General features: G+C 38.5%; 1 protein-coding gene across 8 annotated transcripts in view; it reads left to right on the forward strand.

Annotated features, from left to right (window-relative positions):
• Window positions 1–9823, forward strand: part of cadm2b (cell adhesion molecule 2b) — a 326778-nt gene extending 316955 nt beyond the window's left edge. For all 8 annotated transcript variants that reach the window (XR_010324458.1, XR_010324459.1, XM_064301912.1 and 5 more), the window contains 2 exons: window positions 7123–7245; window positions 8482–9823. Coding sequence is in view for 6 of the 8 variants with exons in the window: in XM_064301912.1 (XP_064157982.1) it covers window positions 7123–7245; window positions 8482–8600 (242 nt within the window). In the remaining 2 variants the exon portion in view is untranslated. The remainder of the gene's footprint in view (window positions 1–7122; window positions 7246–8481) is intronic.
• The last annotated feature ends 9376 nt before the right edge of the window (window positions 9824–19199 follow it).

The following is a 19199-nucleotide window of genomic DNA, read 5'->3' on the forward strand; positions in this document are numbered from 1 at the left end:
TAAACATATATTGTCACTGTACATGGTACAAATGCACTGTACCTCTGCTATGAAGCCTGTGTTTCAACATTTCAGTGTTGAAATTGAACCGAAAATGTTGAATGGCTGTATTATTGAGGTAATTGTATATTGTATTACATAGGGAAATTAGCTAGGTATCACTTGTGACTGTGCAAATTTTAAACCTGTGATTGCAGTCAAATTGCGTGGAAAGATAACTCATACATTTTAACCACAAACAGGTTTTGCACTGCCTTTTAGTATGTAACAATATATAGGTACAGAATGTATATTACACAGATGCCAGAACACCGTAATAAAAGTTAAAAATGTAATTTATTTTTATTTTTATTTCATTTTATTTGAATTTGTCTAGCGGTGGTTGTGTGGTCATGTCCACCTTCACTACTGCCTGACTTCTTTTTCCAGCTGAGATCGTAATATCTAATAAGCAGCTCAATTAGAGAAGTTTTCCATCTCGCTACACTCCTAAATTATGTTTTGAATTAATCATATGCTTATGCTGACAAACATTTTTTCTAGGCCAAAGCAATTTATGTTTCTGATATGAGGAAGGTGATTTCAGATGCAGTACTTTCCACGCTCACGATATGCACTATTTACCCTTACACTCAAACTGCATGGAGCATAAAATATTATCAAAATTGATCTGAAGATGGGTCCATGCTGCCCGTGGGGTGTGTGTGTGCGTGTGTGTCTGTGTGCATGTTTGTGTGAGGTGTGTGTGTGTGCATGTTTTTCAAACAAGCCTTACATGTTTTTAGTTTTTTAAATATATATACAGTAAAATGCATGTTTGTGTGCGTGACACAAGTGTGTGTGTGCATGGGTGTGTGTGTGCGTGTGTGTGTGTGTATGTGTGTGTGTGTTATTTCTTATGAATTCACAGGGACCAAGAGGCCCACTGGTTGAAATCTACCATAGGGTGGAGTAGTGTAGGGCTAACACCAGCTGCTGTTTAAACAAAGTGGTAAAGTCAGTGCATCCTGGAGTAGCATTTCTCTGTATGTACAGTATAATGCAGGCATCGTTACTGGCCTGCCGACCTCACCTTGTCATACTCTATTGGCCGAAATGTATTCCAGAGTATTCAGGCCATAGACTATAGCATTAGTCAAGATTTTCCCTCTGCCATTGTTTTCCAACTTTCCAGCATTCTACGTGTTCGTGCAAGCCTCCTTCTCTGTCTTCCAAGGTCTTCCTCTTCTCTTATTTATGAGGGTAGGACTACTGCCCAATTAAGAATTTTTGGCTCCAGGAAATTCATGGGATTTTGTACAAATTATAAGGGCAGGGTGAACGTTCATGTCAACAGGGTGACCCCAAGGTGTTAAGGTGTGATGCAAATGAATTTATGATAATAAGCTTTATTTATTTTTAATGTTTTATACTTTATTTATGTTTTTATGTTTTAAAGATAGGAACCCTGGTATTTGAATTTATGAATTCAGTGTCTTAGTGTGGAATTACACTGCTCGGATGGAGCAGAGAGGTATAAATGTTTAAGTAAGAATTTGCGCTCATATTCCAATATTAAATCCTAATGGGAAGAATGTCTCTGGCCTTATTAAATGATAATATGTTCTGGGGCGCGAGGACAGTAGCGCTGCCCTTCACCTTTCCCCCTCTTCAGCCTTGATGAATTTGGTTAATATGCAGCAGAATAAATGCTAATTTAATAAACTACATATTAAACCGCTTTTTCCCTTCCCCAGAGACACCAAGCGGAAAAAGTTCAGCTTATTGAAACACATTTTATTATTAGCATAAATCTTTTTTTCAGATTATTATTATTATTATTATTATTATTATTATTATTATTATTAATAATAATAATAATAATAATAATAATAACTTTTCAACATGATCACAAATAGCATTAGCTTCAAATGGCCAATCCTTAAAAAAGAGAGAAAAAAGTACTAAAACAAGCTGTGTTGGAAGTATATGACAACAGCTTGTCCTTCGTATGTCTCCTGGTTTTTTTAATTAATACGGTATCCAAATATGAAATTGGTGGATGTGTTTCAAACTGAATGGTGCAATGTTGGCACCTTATTCACTGTAGAATGACTGGCGCTGCAGTGTCAAGCTACTGCTCTGTCACCGTCATCTCTGCAGGACGTGCTGCAGCTGGAGAGAGAGTCCAGTGCACTGTAAGCCAGTGGTTATTTTATACCCACTCCACTCTGCTGCAGCAGGCACTCCCTGCCATCCGGGGGAATGGTTCTTGCTCGTTCCTACCATGTAGCTTCTCCACCCTAGCTCCCCAGCGGTGGAACGAACTCCCTGTTCCTCTACAAATCACTCAGTCATTGCCCATCTTCTGCCATGGTCTGAAGACTTATCTCTTCAGACTATACCTGGACTAACTAACTGTAGGCCACTCTCAATTTGGGATCATTTTTATCACTTAAATCCCTCCGCTTTGTTCCTATAGCACTTTCATGTTACACATCTGCCTCCTGTGCCACTTTCTTGTTACATGTACCTCCATCCAGCACTTACATTGTACTTTGTATCATTATCCTGATGTTGTAGCTTGTCATGCCTCCTAGTTTGACTTAGCATAGGTTAAGTCAGAGAGTAATGTCTACTGTGTGAACTGGACTTAATGTTTTCATGGTTATGAATGACTGTTACAAAATGAGTATTGTACCTTGTCGGACCTGTGTCTTGTAGTTGTTCCAATGATCTTCAGTATGCACTTATTGCACGTCACTTTGGATAAAAGCGTCTGCCAAATAAATGTAATGTAATACCCTGCAAGTCGCATGGTTTCTACATGTCAGCTGCCAACACTGATCTCATCATTGCCTGTGGGAATCCTGGTGTGTGATTGGGTGGAACCTAAAGGATTCTAAAAGGACGTGCCCGAGGCTCGAACCCACAACCGTACGGCCCAGGATGCGACTGTGGAGGGTGCCGTTACCAACCATTTTGAGCGGCAAAATATTAGTCACATGACAGGACGAGTGTGTGCTCACTCTCGGTCTGTCTTCACACTGAGCTAACCCGCGCTCGTGTATGTGGTTAGCGATGCTTCTGATAGCACAGGCAGGGGCACCGTGAAGGGTGAAGTCAGGACGATTCCAAGAGACCTGACTGGCAGGGGCCCTCAAAAAAAAATTGTAGATCATAGAACTTCCTGGGGCGGTGGGGCCCAATGTGAGGTCTTTTCACGGGGCCTAAAATCCCTGGTGGCGCCCTTGAGCGCAGGTCTGTGAGTTTTTTGAAAGGCCTCTCCCTCGCCTCGGGTCCGAGCGACCTTCTGCTAAAGCGGATCAGTGACAACGCGTCTTCGGCAGGAGATGATTGAGAAGGGACCGTCGCTGTGGATAAGCAGATTAAAGATGACACTCGGTTGACGGAGAGTGTCTGGCTAGCGTAGATCAGCCAGATGGCGGATGGAAGAATCGCGAACGGGGAGGAAAGCGTAGGCAACCTGCGGCGAAAAATAAGAGGAACTGACGTAGGGTCAGAGGTCAGCTTAGTCATCTCCAGGAACCCACGGCTGACGCAGCCAAACATTTAACGGATGATATTGTCTTTTTCAATTTATTCCTTTGTTGCATTGTTACACAACAAGGGCACGTTGCCATAGCTTTAAAAAAAAGACCAGTAATAAAACATTAGAAACAATGTTTGCTCATTTGAATTCACGTTCACGTGTATAAGAGCAAAATGATTATATAAATAGCCATGTGTGTAAAATTAGTCATTTTCATTTTTTATATTTCCTTTACTTTGAGGCATTTATGCCAGATATCAGCATTGGGCAATATGGAAATGTTTGAAAGCATTCACTCCTTTTTGAGAGGGATATGAACCTCAAAATGCTGGTGTGGGGAGAAATGGGTAACACGTGTATAAAGCTATTCAGAATGCAGGGAAAGTGGCACTTTTGAAAGCTTTCGTGGCATCTGAATGTAGCCAATCAGAGATTCTAGTGCCAGCATGTGCTTTTCTGATCCATTCAAGTTGGTTGGCCAAAGTGATAATCATATTTTAACACGCAGCCAAGTGAGGAAATTCCTTGTTCTTGAGACAGAGGCCTGGGTTATATGACCATTTATCCTCATATTTAACTCATAATTACATGCAGGTGTTAGGTTTCATCAATGTCACAGTTCAGCAAGTTCGTAAATAAGCTAAATTAGTGAAAATAATTGTTTTATTTAAAAATAAATTAAAAAAAGCTCAGGTGTTCATGTGTTTGCAAGGGAAAGTTGGAGGACAAACATTGATTGAATCCAGTCCAAAGACATTGCATGAAGTCTTTTTTTATACAGTATATTCTATTTGACAGAGAAAGTACATTGCTTGAAAAATTGGTACTGAGCCGATTCATTTCCAGTTTTGCAGCAAGAGATCCAAGCGCCACCTCCGCTGGATCGAAATCATTTGAACATGCTGAAAAGGACTGACATGGTGTCTGTGGCCTCAGTATTATTTAAATAACTTCATATCTGCATCCCTGTCCAAAGAATGTTTGTGGTGGTGTGAGAATGGCTGCGGGCTGTTCTGTTTAAGATAAGCCCCCGTAGCGCTGGCTGCCTCCCCATTCCCACCCCTCCCTATGCCAGTGATGGGGACCAGGCGCTTTTCCGACTGGCAGGGAGAGCTGCAGAACACAGATACTTCTAAGGGGGACTCGGTTTATTTTTCCTTCGTTTTCAGTCGTCTTGTAAAAAAAATAAAAAAAAAGTCTAAACTTTCACTTCTTTTTTTCGGTGAATTGTGAAATTCTAAATGTTAATTCTCTTGTTTGCGTAACGAAACTCAGAAAAGTAGCAACTCCTTAAGCAAGGAGTCAGGACACTTGCTGTTTTTTTTTTCATTTTTCAAATGCTGCCTGGCTGCTGTGTACTGCTGACTGCGTTGTAAAAAAAAAAAAAATCTTTTCAGTGACAGTCCAAAGATTTATTTTTTATTTATTTATTTATTTTACAACACATTTAACAGTGGGGTTCCTGCATGGCTCTGCCCATTAACTTGTCATCAGAAGTAAAAAAAACTTTAAACAAGCAATGGCTATTTTTGTGGAATGTCTGTGGAAACTAACCTGCATGCAGGCTTTCATGAATGTCCACAGGAGGCACTAAATTAATTAAACAAAAACAGCTAGCCAATGAGACAGTACAGTTTCACTATTATTATTATTATTATTATTATTATTATTGTAGTAGTAGTAGTAGTTCTTCATTCTTTGTGGAATACACTATTAATGTGTGGGGCAACTTTTGTAACTTACGTGTTTGCGCATGACTGATTTGCAGGCCACTCACTGACAAAATCGTGACTGCATGCCAATCTAAAGGGTACAGCAGGCACACATAGAATTCAAACCAGCCAAGTCCGGTTTCAGGTTGTATAATCTCACTGCATACCACAAAGAAATCTTTCCAAGTATCTGAACACCACTGCAGACTTTACTGCAAATATGACAACATAATTCTTGGGTGGCAGCCTGATGTAGGTAGTTAATAATGTAGCTAATAACTCACCTGTCACTCAATTTATTCTGAACAGAATGTGCAGATATTATTAATGGCTAAATTGGGTCGTTATAGAAATAAATCACATTAAAAATAAATTTTTTCTTTCACGAAAGGCACTGATCACTTGCGATAACTACTGCCATACAAAGAGTAATGATTTATAAGCTATAGTGAGTTGGTCTTGAAATAAAAGTTATTCTAGAAGTCAACTGTATTCTTTATTAAGTACCATATCAATCTTTAAACAACCCCAGTCCATTGGCGAACCAAGAAGTGGCATTTAAACTAAAAATGTAAACCTTAACAACCCAGTCCATTGGCGAACCAGGTGGCATTTAAACTAAAATTAAACCAAATATTGGGGCTTAAAAAAGTTATATGTCCTTCCATATATTGCACACCTGCAAGAAGAAGGTCATTTTGCAACACTGACCACCATCACCCCTGAGCAGTGATTCATCGACTCTGACTAATGAGGACATGCAAACAGCACAGAGGAGCTGCGTGGATGGAGCGAAAGAAACCCAGCTAATCTTCCCCGTAATTCAAATGGGGCTGTAGGGCAAGCGGCGTCACGCTCGTACCCTGCGCCTTCGAGAGTCGCCCCGCGAAAACCTTCAGCGCGGCTGAGCGCTGAAATAACGGCGTGCGGCGCTTGGCTTCGGCGGTGGCTGCTGGGAGAGAGAGGCCCCGGCCTAGCGCTGTGCCGGGAAGTAGCGAGCGCACTGTTCGCGCGCGCGCGAGAGAGCCTGGCGTGCGGCCAGCCTCACGCCGCACCCGCCCGTCCCGGGACTCCAGAGCCTGACCCCGGGTTCGGCTCGTTCGCGGGTGGATAAATGCCCCAGCCAGCATCGCCTTCATTTTCACGTTTCATCTTGAATCCCATTGAATGTTTTATACATATTTTTCCCCCACGGCTGTCTTGTTCTGTTGCTTGAAACTGAGGAACTTCGGGGGGCTGCTCAATAATTCAAAAGGCCTTCTCTGCGTTTTCTTTATTTATTTTTTTTTCTTTTTCCAACTTTTTTTTGTCTTCCTCTGTAAGTCAGTGCTTTGTGCTTTTTATTCTCATTTGGAGTGTCATCGTAGCTGCTTTGATTTTTTTCGTAAGTGTTCCCTAATTATTCTACGCTGACTGTGAGCGCGGGGAAGGAGAGTCTACACGCTGCAATTACTGCACCCGAAATCAAAAAGCTGTTACTCACGGCTGCAGCATGATCAGCATTTAAGGAACACTGATCATCACTTAGCATTGATCATGTTGCGGTGAATAACCATTGATTTAGCGAGCAGTAATTGCACTGTACGCTCTCAGTTTTCCCTTTCCCACATTGTTTTTTTTTCTTCTGTCCTACACCTGCGTATGATATCGGATGTGTGTGCATTATCTTTTTGTGGCACTGACTCTGTGAAACGAAGGAAGACATTGTATCTCGGATGGTGCTCTACATCAGTAGCTAATTCTGTCTCCCTGTCTGTGTGTCCCATCTCTCCTTCTCTCCCTCTCTTCCCCATCCCTCTCCCCCTCCATCTATTGTTCCAATTCTCCCTCCCACCCATCTCTCTCCTCCCATCTTTCTCTCTCTCTCTCTCTCTCTAGATCCTAATGCTCTGGGACAGGCTGGGCCTGACCATGCTGTAATCGGGGGAGTAGTCGCAGTAGTTGTTTTCATCACCTTGTGTTTGATCATTGTGCTGGGGCGCTATCTGGCAAGGCATAAAGGTAGGACTCACTGAGCGTTTCCAGTGTCTTAGGCAGCGGACATGATGACACAAGGCTCCTTTTTTTAAGTTCTGCCGTATAATGATTTCAGCTCTTGGTTTTTCGTGATTTTTCAGTCGATGCCTTGAGTGCACAAAATGAAATAAAAAACTATGAAATGGCATTGCAGAGATAAAGACTGTTTCTTTTCATTTAAAAAATCATTCAGAATGGAACAATTTTCCACAGGTTGTGGAAAAAGTATAAACTATACATGGGGTAATACATATTTGAAATACTTTAATCCTTCAGAAACCAGCAAAGTGTCTGCAGATAACAGAAAATTTTAAAAGAAAGATTGATTTTCTGCAATGTTTAGTCATGTTTTATGTGATTGTACATTTCAGTAATATGCTTTAATCAAAATTCCAAAGTATCCACAGGAGTGTTTAAAAATTTTACCAGTATCAAAATATTTAAAATAAATATTTTACCCTGGCTTGCTCTAAACCAATGTCTGAGAAATAACAGGGTGAACTGTAAATCACAATGTCAGTTTACAGGGTTGGTGATTATATGCAGAAGCTTTTCACACGGTGATTTAAAAATAATGTGAACAAAATTATTTCCAACCAACTTCCACCACTGATATCAAAGCTGCTGCCTTAAATGTAGTCACACAACAGTGCAATGACTACCAGTCAGTGCCAAACATCAAACCACATATTTTCATTGGATGATTATAATTATATATATACCATATTTAATGTACCAGATTTCTTGTTTTCTTGCGCTCTAATCAACTTAACGCACCACTGTACACAAGTCACCTGGTCACCCAATATTATCCTCATAGTATGGAAGTCACCTAGTCGCTTAATGTTATCCTCATAGTATGGAAGTCACCTAGTCACTTAATGTTATCCTCATAGTATGGAAGTCACTTAGTCACTTAATGTTATCCTCATAGTATGGAAGTCACCTAGTCACTTAATATTATCCTCATAGTATGGAAGTCACCTAGTCACTTAATGTTATCCTCATAGTATGGAAGTCACCTAGTCACTTAATGTTATCCTCATAGTACATAAGCCACCCAGTCACCCAACATCATTCTTATAGTACACAAGCCACCAGGTCACCCAGAGCTGTTGTCCAGATGTCCTCTAAACACTGTTTGTGTGTGTGTGTGTGTGTGTGTGTGTGTGTGTGTGTGTGTGTGTGTCTCTGTCGGGTCCCCTGGGACGGCCTGAACAGGGACCTACTTAACGCACGAGGCCAAGGGAGCGGAGGACGCGCCTGACGCGGACACGGCCATCATCAACGCCGAGGGCAACCAGGCCCACGCGGAGGAGAAGAAAGAGTACTTCATTTAGACCCCCCCGCCCCCCTCTCCCCGTCTCACCGAGGTTTCGGGTGGAAACTGGCCGCCAGCGGAAGAGCGTTCCTATTTAAGCCCACCCCCCACCCCCCCAGAGCTGGCCTGGCCCTCAGCCCTCTCTTCTCCTCTCCCGGCCTACCTTTTTCGTTTCTGCTCAAGAAAAAATTCGCTTTTGTTTTTAGTCGAAACCGATTTATACAGCCGGCTAGCAACTGAAGATGTCGCCTTTTTCTATTCACGTTGTCCGGTGAAGGAGGACTTCTAGAACCGTCTAACCCACACCCCCAGTGACCCGTCCCTTAGACATGCTTTCACAGTGCCTAAATATACAGACATGCATAGAATTTTCACTGTAAATTATCAATGTAATTATTATTATTATTATTAGCATTATTATTATTAAAATAATTCATGCGAAACATTGACAGTCTTGTTTAAAAAGCCATGCCAATATCTTGTAACAATCTAAACTTAGATTCATTGTTAAATAATTCATTCTGTGAAATGTATCTTTGATGTAAAGTTGATGGGTTTGAAAAAGGGTTCGGTGTGAATAAAATTAAGGGACTGAAAGGCTTCTAATGAAGCTGAGACTTCTCAAGCTTTTTGAAAGTTAATGTACAATAAGTTAGTGTACCTGAGATGAATGAATGAATGAATGAATGAATGAATGAATGAATGAATGATAAAATATCTTAGCATTTTTGTAATATAAACAAGCTCTGTTAGTTGTACTGTTGATTTGAAATTTACATTCCTTCCTTGTCTGTATATTCTTGCACTGTTTGGCTTATACTTTTTTTTTTCCTCAAGTTTCATATAAAATATAAGAAATGAAGCACAAAATTGATTTTAGAAACAATATTACTTTCCTAACCAATGGGCTGTCTCAGGATTGAAAGTGAGTCTAATTTATTACTATATTAAAAGGGAATTGGCTCTCCCTGACTCAATCCAGTCAATTAATACAATCGGGTTCAACAGTGTATTCAGTGCTTACGTGAAACATCAGAATCCTTTCAAAATTTTACTAAAGATAAATATATTTTTTTCCTTTTTATGATGAATCAGGCCCTTGTTGATGCAGCTGTATATGATGTTTGCTAAATGTGGTTACTAGTGAAAGTTGTTGTCAGACTTTGGGATCCCTTGAACATTGAAATTTGTATATTAGCCAATTTATCCATCTGAAATATTCAATAAAACTTTTCCATTTTTTCCATTTTCCATCACTCATATTTTAAAAAAAGAATGTGATAAAGACATTTTTCGCACAAGGCATGTATATATTGTGTAAGTACTAAATTTATTAATACATATTTGTTGATTTACTTGTTTTTTGTTTTATTTAATTTTTTAAAAAATATTGCAATTGCTTTGCAAGTGTCTGTCTGTCTCTTTTTGGAGGTTAGGGATAATATTTATACCTTTTGGTATGGGACTAGGTCTGCAAAGCTGTAAATGTGGCAAAGACAAGTTGTTATTATTATTACTTTTATTTTTTATTTCAAAATGACCACTTTCATTTGCTTAGGGGTCAATACAGATTCTTATATAGAATTCCTTGATTTAGCTTAACTGTGTTTTCAAAGTATCAGTCGTTTATGGTCACATAATTGATGCTCATTTGTCATAATAAAACATTATTATTGAGCTTTAAAATAGAAACAAAACGATTTGTTTCATCTGATCTTTTGATGTTTTCAAAAAAAGAGAGTCATCTAATTGTGAATTGTGTTTTTGTTTTTCAAGGTTTATTTTATGCTACTGTATTTATAGACATAATATCCTCTGGTGTTCCAAGACATTGAAGAGAGAGGCAGAAAAACAATCCTTTGAATCATGAATAAATTCACTTTTAATAATCGTGCTGTAGGAACACAGCCACACTGTTTAAAGAGGACTAAGGCACCACACAGACAGTGAGAGTATCCCTGTGTTTCCAAACCACAAAATATCATTGAAAATATACATGAAAAAAATGAAAAGATTAATTGTGTAAACAAAGTCAGAAAGTTCATCATGGGCAACTTACTCCACTGTTTACCTTCTTTTTACACGATATTCTGGCATTATGTTCATGCGTTGCGTGAAATTAATTTACAAACACAGATTAAATCCTTGATAATGTGTCCTTTTTAATCCTCATTAATAATGAACTAGGGAATACATTTCATTATGTAATCAGATTAAAATGTCTAGTTTACCTCCCTTATTGCTGAACTCTGGAACACTGGTAGAGTGTCTGCTTCCTCTTTTTATATTCTAAAATAGAACAGATTAAACAATAAAATGTTAGCTTGTTTGTTTTTGTTTTTTTCAGGGAGGTAATGAGGAAGAAAGATTACAATATCTCTGCTTTGTAATTTAGCTTGGAATTATACTCCTCAGCATTAATCAAGCAGTTTCAATATTACAGTCACCATGATTGCCTTTATGTTTGCAGAAAACAATGTTGGTGGTACTTTAAACTGGAAGACGTGCAATGGGGAGTCCCCAGAATAACATTCAGCGTCAAACGATTTATATAAGAACAGCCGGGGAGCGTTCATACGATCATGGCATGAATTTTCACTTTTTTACTGTTTTCTTTGTTTTGATTTGCTACTTATCCCTTACATTGATTTAATGGCTTTTTTAAAAATACATTTTGATTTGTTTTGTTTTTTTTTTTTTTGATTTTTTTGCAATTTTCTTTCTTTTCTTTTTTTTTTTTTTGGTAAGTGTAAAGTATTTCTTTTAAATTGTCTATTTTGAAAAGGTTGAAAACACCACTGTAAAAAAAAAAAGGAAAAGGTGGAAGCTTGTGGAGTAAAATGAACACAAAAGGCAACCACTTCCCTGTCCTGTCCTCTGTGTCCAAACGCAGGCTATGTGTGCTGTAAGGGTATTGTGCGCAAGAAGACTCCCCAAGCATCCCATTTAAAAAATTTTAAAAATCCATTGTGGAGAAGTATGAAACAAGCCAACTGCATCCATGAGGTGGGATTATCATCTGTCATAAACAGGTGAGTGAAAGTCTCCATTTCTATGTGAGGTTATGTTTTATTATTATTTTATATATCCACAATCTGAGGAGCTATCTGTGGTGTTTGATGTAAGAATATACTTTTACACATGGAGAGCCCATTATATCTGTGGTGTTCGGTGTAAAAAAAATACCCTTACACATAGAGAGCCCATACTATCTGTGGTGTTTGATGTAAGAAAATACCCTTACACATGGAGAGCCCAAATCTGCGGTGTTGGTGTAAGAGTATTCTCTAACACACTGCATCAGTTTTAAGATGGTTGAAATAATCAGATCCCATCCCTTAATCCCTACCCAGGCCTCAGATTTTTTTTTTTTTAAATCATGGTTATGGAAGGTCAACTTACTATCTACCTCTGTTCCTCAACATGGCTGATAACTCTGAGACACATGCATGGACATTGGCAAACTCTTAAATGAGGCTTAAATAATACAGATTATTTAAGAAAAGGAAAAGTCTACTTGCTATAGCTATCAAGAATATTTTATTCTTCTGAACAAAAGAAAAAAAAGTTAAGTTTTAACAAACTTTTTTTGACAAGGAATCCTTGTATCTTCTGATGCCTACCCTCAGGGTCCAATGTTCCTCCTTGACATTAGGATTTTCTTTAAGTTTGCAGTTGTTGTTTTTTTTTGTTTGTTAGTTTTTGTTTTTTTTTATACTTTTTGTTGAACTATTTGACAATTCTTTCTGCTGTATAGGTAGCAGATTCATACTTGGGAGAAACACACAGAGTAAGAAATATTCAATTTTATTAAATTATGTTTCATTCTCAAGTAGTTTATTCCTTTCGCCTGCATAAATATTTGCCTTTCATGGGCTTCTGTGTGGCATTTAGCTACATTTTAAATGTAGATAACCCTAAGAGAAAGACATATTCTAAAACTCAAATTGATGGCTTCAATTTTCAAATATTCCATGCATCATTGAAACTATTATTTTATTAATGCACATTCAGAAAATATAAATATCATTGCCAAACAGTATTTGTATGGGGGTTCTTCAGTTGGACGAATAATACTGACAGTGTTCAATATCATTTTTAATATACTATTGTCTCATTTCTGGTGTTAAAATCTTGTTATGTAGACTTTCATTTCATTACATAATCATCTGTCACCATTCTTGACACTATACATTAATGTCTACCAAACTGAATTTGAAAAAATGAAATAAACTCCTGCCAATCAAGAGCATTCAAAACTGGTTAGTGGAAACAAGCAGAATTAATTACTTCGTTTTCTTTCTTTTTTAAGTTTTCAGAAAATGTATTGCCAGAGAGAGCCCAAAAAAGTGGTTTGGATTGAACCCTGAAGTCAGTGGTTTCACAAAATTGCTCTTGAAGGGGGGAATATAAATCAGAGATTAACGTAGACACCAAAGGAACTTGAGGACTGTGGGATAAATCTGACCTAATGAAACTTTCTTCCACTGCCTGGGCTTTTTAATGTTAGCTCTGACCTTTAAGATGAGTGACAGAGTTTCCATCTTCCAAGCCTTCGAGGGCACACAGTCACCAAATTTAAAAAGAAATCAGCTTCTGTTCTTTTTTTAATCAGCAACAGGAATAGATAGCCCTTTTCTCCTTATTAGTGTACAGTAATTGGAGGATCATGATAAAGGTCAGAGTAACACAGCACATTGTCCTTTCAGGCATCTGTCATATACGGGGAATCTCAGCTTAAACCACTTCTGTTTCCAGCACTATTTCTGTTTAGAGACGCACATGGATAGGGGATTGTAGGAAGTATCTGGCTCTGACCATTTTTTAAAATGGCATTCTGTCCGTCTCTCAAAGAAGTTTCAGGAAGGTATTATTATAAGTTTGTACAATAATATAAAAGCACTATTCACATCACTCAAAGTCTAATTTACCTAGAATATCATCTAGGCGGGTGCTACATATTGGTGTTGGTTAAGATACATTTTGCTTATTCACATAAGCTCTTGGAATTGTTGAAGGAACATCATTTGCCATCAATATATATTGTTTTATTAAAAGATTGATTTTCGAGTACAACTGATGTCATAATAACAGGTGGTGAGATATTCAAAGTCACATCACCCAGGCTAATAAAAACGTGTTACTGAGCAAGGCTAACACTGAGTCATAAGCACCGTATGGAACTGCATGAAGGGCATGGAGTACATACATCTTTTCTGAGAAAAAATTCACATGTTGTGTCCCTCCCCGTGCCTTTGTTCTTTTCACAGGCTGCAACATAGCAACAGGTTCAGTGCTAATGCATTTAACTCTGAGAGTGCATTCGAACCCTTTTAAACTCTGATGGAGATGACTTTACTCTGAACATTCACTGTCTGCACTTAATCATAATACAATAAACAATTTATAGCCTCTTGATTATTCAGTATCCACATTGACAATAACTGGACAAGAATGGACAATTTTGCATAATTACATTTTGTTTAATCGCAAACAGACTGCACTTATTTGACTTTCAGATAAGCCCAATGTTTGTTCAAAGGGCAAAAGTTTTCTAAATTTCAAATAAGCTCATTTTTTTAAAAAAGTAAACATGTCCAATTCATAGAAACTGTCATTAATCAATTATGGCCCTGTATTGTTCCCAAAAGTCTCGAGCAGTTCCATTAATTTTACATTTCTCCAAACCATTATGTAATAATGTCATAAAATCATTTATATTCACAGTGTAAACCTTTGAGTAATTGTTGTAATATTGGTTTTCGCAAAATATCAACCGCACATTGGTAGGGTTCAGGGGCATTTTCTATATTTGCGAGATCATAATTACAAAGATAAATATCAAAAGGTTAAAAAACCACGGAAAAAACAACTGTGGAATTCTCATTACACACTTGCAACAATAACAATCAATTAAAGGGAATTGCTTCAAATCAACCTTAACATTTATTCCGCATGTTTTTAAATGAGATTTCTATTATGCCTTCTCTACTAAAATATGTTACAGAGAATTTTTTTTTTTCAAAAACATTCTTCTGGAATGTTTCACTTTTTTGAAACTTTGATATATTGCCTGTACAAGGATGGTTGACTTTAATTTGATTTAATTTAGGTCGATAAGGTGAGATTAAAAATGAGAATGCTTCCCCAACTTAACTGAATTGTCCCTCGATATTCAGTGCCAAAGAGATCTTTTCATGGAGCCTAAAATCTCTGGCAGCATCCCTGCTTAGCCCATTACAGTTCTTGCACCACACATGCTTCCCCTGGCCAAACATGCCTACCCAAGAGGGTCCAAACCGCTGAAATTCAGATTGAATTCAAATAAAATATTTAGCAAATATTATTTTCTCCCTCCAGTAAACAGGCTTCTGCGTGGGTGTCGGTGTGTCTTGCTGATATTTTCAACCACCCATCAGCAGAGCCAACCTTTCCAAGTCTATAAATATAAATACAGAATATGCACGTACCTACAAATACACTGTTATAAATATCTCCATCACATAAGCTTGTATCTGGCTACAACCAAGCCACTGCTCCACATTAATTATTATGGTATTCATAGGCTTGTTGCATTGAAGACATTATTATATACACATTTAGCAGTTTTGTGTACATAATGTTTTATACATTTCCATTTCGTACACTACTCCATATTTATATGCTATAATGCGTTATATGCCATCTGTGATTTGATGTTTACCAAATAAATAAATTAATAGTACTAGTAATAATTCTTTGCCAGAAATATATTACTTGCATCATTCTACTAGTCAGTGAAATGAACAGATTTAATCAAAAACATTGAAATTCAGAGATGAGCAGATTGCCTTGTATTGCTATGACAACAAGTGGAGCAGTCCCATTAATTCAGGAATGTCAACAGGATTTATAAATAGTGGCATCCATCTTCTGCAGGAGAATCTCTTTTTGTTCTTATCACAGGTAAGATGTATACCGCAAAAGCTTTTTCTTCTGGCATTTCGCCTTGCGAATGAGCAGGAACTCAACGCTGCAATCCATCTGTACAACGTATATATAAGCACCTTGTCTGGGCATCATCCTCACACTGATTCTTGCTTTTTCATTACAGTGATCTTGATTAAAAAAACTGTCTAGTATGAAATGATTATGCCTGTGATTCACTAGTGGTGCAATAGAACAGACTCATCTAATTTAATTTCCAATACAAAGAACCCTATGGGTGAATCATTGCTTTTCATCAAAAAAGCAATACTACCACCAACTACCACCCCAAATATATATTTACAGATGTTATGAATGGTCTCGCTGACCCTCAAAAGCAATTGTAACCCTGCTCACTTATCACAATTCTACAGTGAAGGATTTTCCCTAAACAAACACCCCAAACTACTAAGTATCAAGTAAAAGCCATACACACGTCTTATAAGCCAAAAACACAAACTTGACTGCAGCGTGCTGTATAGAAATAGAAAAGACAAACCTTTTCCACAGTCAGAAGATCAGAAATACTGTACCATTCATGACCTCAGCCGTTTGTTTGTTTGTTTGTTTTTTAGCATAGAAGTATTAGTATTTTAGTATTAGTATGAAAGTAATCACATGACCACTGTGTACAACATGGCATCACTATCACAAGCCCTGAGAAAACGAATGCATGATAACAAGAAAGCCTACAAATTTGTGGTAATAACATACATTTTAATTCATGCATCTTTGCAGAAATTCAGTTTAACATGAGAAGCCAACCATACCACTCATGTACACTAAATTAAAATGAGCAGATTTGGTGTGGTCACTACAAGTTTCCGATTGATCCCTTGATCAGTGTGGACATAATATACATAGTACCGTACTGCATACAGTACTGCCCAGTGTAGTAATTGCTGATTGGATCTCCTTAATTTTTTTTTTTCCTGAAGTGAGGATATAAATATCCTGAATGCTCCCCATTTCTGGTGCAAAGAAGGTTGGACGTGGAAGTTAAGAAAGGATATATCCCATTGATATCCTGTAAAGGAAGCCAACTGCTGGGTGTTAAAGAATGATGGAAGATGTCTGTTTTGCAAGAAAAGCTGTCAGCTTCACGTTTCGAAAGGGCAGAGCTTAAGCTATGCAACATTAGCAGAACAGGCAGTGGAGGAAGACTAGGACATAAAGCACTACTAGTCTGCTTTTCATATCATTTCCTAAATTAATTCAGAAAGATTATCGCCTCCTTTTTTTTTTACAACATGTGGCAGTTACTTCCCTGCAGGCCGATTACATTTTAAAGTCAGACTCATATACATTTTATAAGCAGGGCGAGAGTAATGCTCTAAGAGGGGTTAATTCATCAGAAGGGAATGTTGAACTCAAAACCGTATTGCGAAAATATTACATCGCTAATAGTTTGTTCTAGCACTTTCCACATAGCACATGTATTTACTTAACAAAATGCTAATGCATCTCAGACGCTGCATTAACAAGCTGTTAAAAAGCTTATTTTCAATCCTGGAAAAAAAAAAGAGAGGGGCACCAGGAAGTATTTAGCACATGTGGCATTTTTTCAAATTCACAGCCCCAGGGCTCCAGAGCTGTCCTGCCAGACGTCAGCCACCACCTCCTGTCCCCCTGGCAAACCCCCCCACCCCCCCTTCCAGCCCCCACCCAACACAAAGTGGCCACAGCCGTCCATCAACCTGTTCCCTAGAGCAGCCGCTCAGCCGAGCGACACCCTTTTAACCAATTTCTGAGTCCGACAAGGACCTCCACACAAAAAAAAAAAAAAAAAATCTTGTCATGCCACCATCTGAGCTCTCTGCAGTCCTCTCATTGGTCACGTTACCATTGGTTCAGAGTCCTTGTTTACTGAATCCCCCCCCCCCCCCCTTCGCCCCAAAAGGGACCCTGATGCTGGCCCTCTACCTGACAGAATACAGGAAATTGGAAAATATGGAAAATCAGGCAATGCCACCACCACAACCCCATTTCCCCCCCTACCCCCACCCCCACCCCGTTCTTCATTTGTTGGGTACTCTCATTTCTATGGCATGATATCCGTACTGCCTGAATATTAGTAGTCACGTTTATAAACTGTTCAAAAAAAAGGGCAGCTCCTTAGGACGTGAACCAGATGCCCTCTGCCCTTCAAAGAGTTCAGTTGATTTATTTCATCAGGTATGTACACTGACAGGGGAGAAAAAAAAACAAAGACCTTCTGAATTCTCGCCTCCACCGGTTCCCTCTTCTGCGGGTATTCAAGCCAGGTGTTTTTTTTTTCAAGGTTTGAGGAGCACCTGTGAGAAAGGAAGTGACAGAGAGAGAGAGAGGGAAGGGGAGGGGGAGAGGGAGAGAGATAATTAATTCGGTCACGCAGGTCCTCTGAAATATTAGTCTGACTCTGAAGCTGGCATCTGCAGGCCACAGTGGACACGGTGTGCTTGTAAGAACAGCACAGAATCATGGCCCTGGTGCTACAAGTGTGATCCCTCTCTGCGGCGATCTCAGGAGCTAGTCATGTGATCTGTCCCCGAGCAATCCGATTGGTGGACGGTTAGCAGAGTTCAGAGTGTACACAAGTCTGCTACAGACACTAATATTACCCACCAGGAGTCGTGATAAAATTAATCCCACAGACACTGCTCTGAAAGGAACACATTTTATTCTCTCCTGAGTTTCCTCCCACGTTCATGTTTTAGTGATACTAACTGGGTTCAGTCCCCTGGAGCTTTAAAGAGGTGAATTTTCAAGCATGCACTTTATATGTCGAAAGTCTTTTCGTCTGCGTTTTCATCTCTATAAGGGAGTTACAATCGTACATACAGTATGTGTGTTACATGTCTACATGAGTCCACGTGAACTAAATATGGCATTGGCATATTTCCTATGTTAAACATTAATGTTTTAATGTGCCCAAGGCCAGAGTACAATGGCAGGCTATTATTTTTAGGCTTATATATATATATATATATATATATATATATATAATATATGGTATGCCATATACACATTTGAAAAAGAAAGTAGTATTAATAAAGGACAGCAATTTTCTTACTTAAGAGATGTTTCCAGCAATCGCATGACATTTCCCATTGCATCTCAGCTGTCTGAGGTTATTTCAAAGACCTACAAAGTCACAAAGGCTTAGTTATGTCTCTAATGTGAGGTTATAAAAAGAAATACGTTTCATAGCAACTGATTTCTCATCCCAAATTCCACCATTTTTACAATAGAAGCGTAACTGAATTGGAACTGGCTTTTGTATTTTTCCAGAAACTGAGCTAAACACTGGGTTTAAAAGAATTTCAATGAGACATTCTTGCGCAGTGAGAATTATATCCTGCAAAACTGGTTTCCTTTGTTGTATTTTTGAAGAATAAAAATAAAAATAAACAGATGATGATGTGTTTTCCTTGATACTGCGGACTGAGCACAATGAACCTTCTTAAGTACATGGCTTCATTCATATATAATAATGGAGCCTGTATCGCCTTCCGAAGCACGTGAGAAATTTGCATTTATCAGCACACAGACAGGAGGGAGTTTTATAGGTACATGTCTCCACCATGCACAGCTTGTTCCCTGACTGATAATGATGCCTTTCTGTAAAGACAAGCCATGACTAAACCTCCATTATGGATACTGGGTAGAGCGA

Source organism: Anguilla rostrata, chromosome 12 (assembly GCF_018555375.3).
Source record: "Anguilla rostrata isolate EN2019 chromosome 12, ASM1855537v3, whole genome shotgun sequence".
Lineage (NCBI taxonomy): Eukaryota > Metazoa > Chordata > Actinopteri > Anguilliformes > Anguillidae > Anguilla > Anguilla rostrata.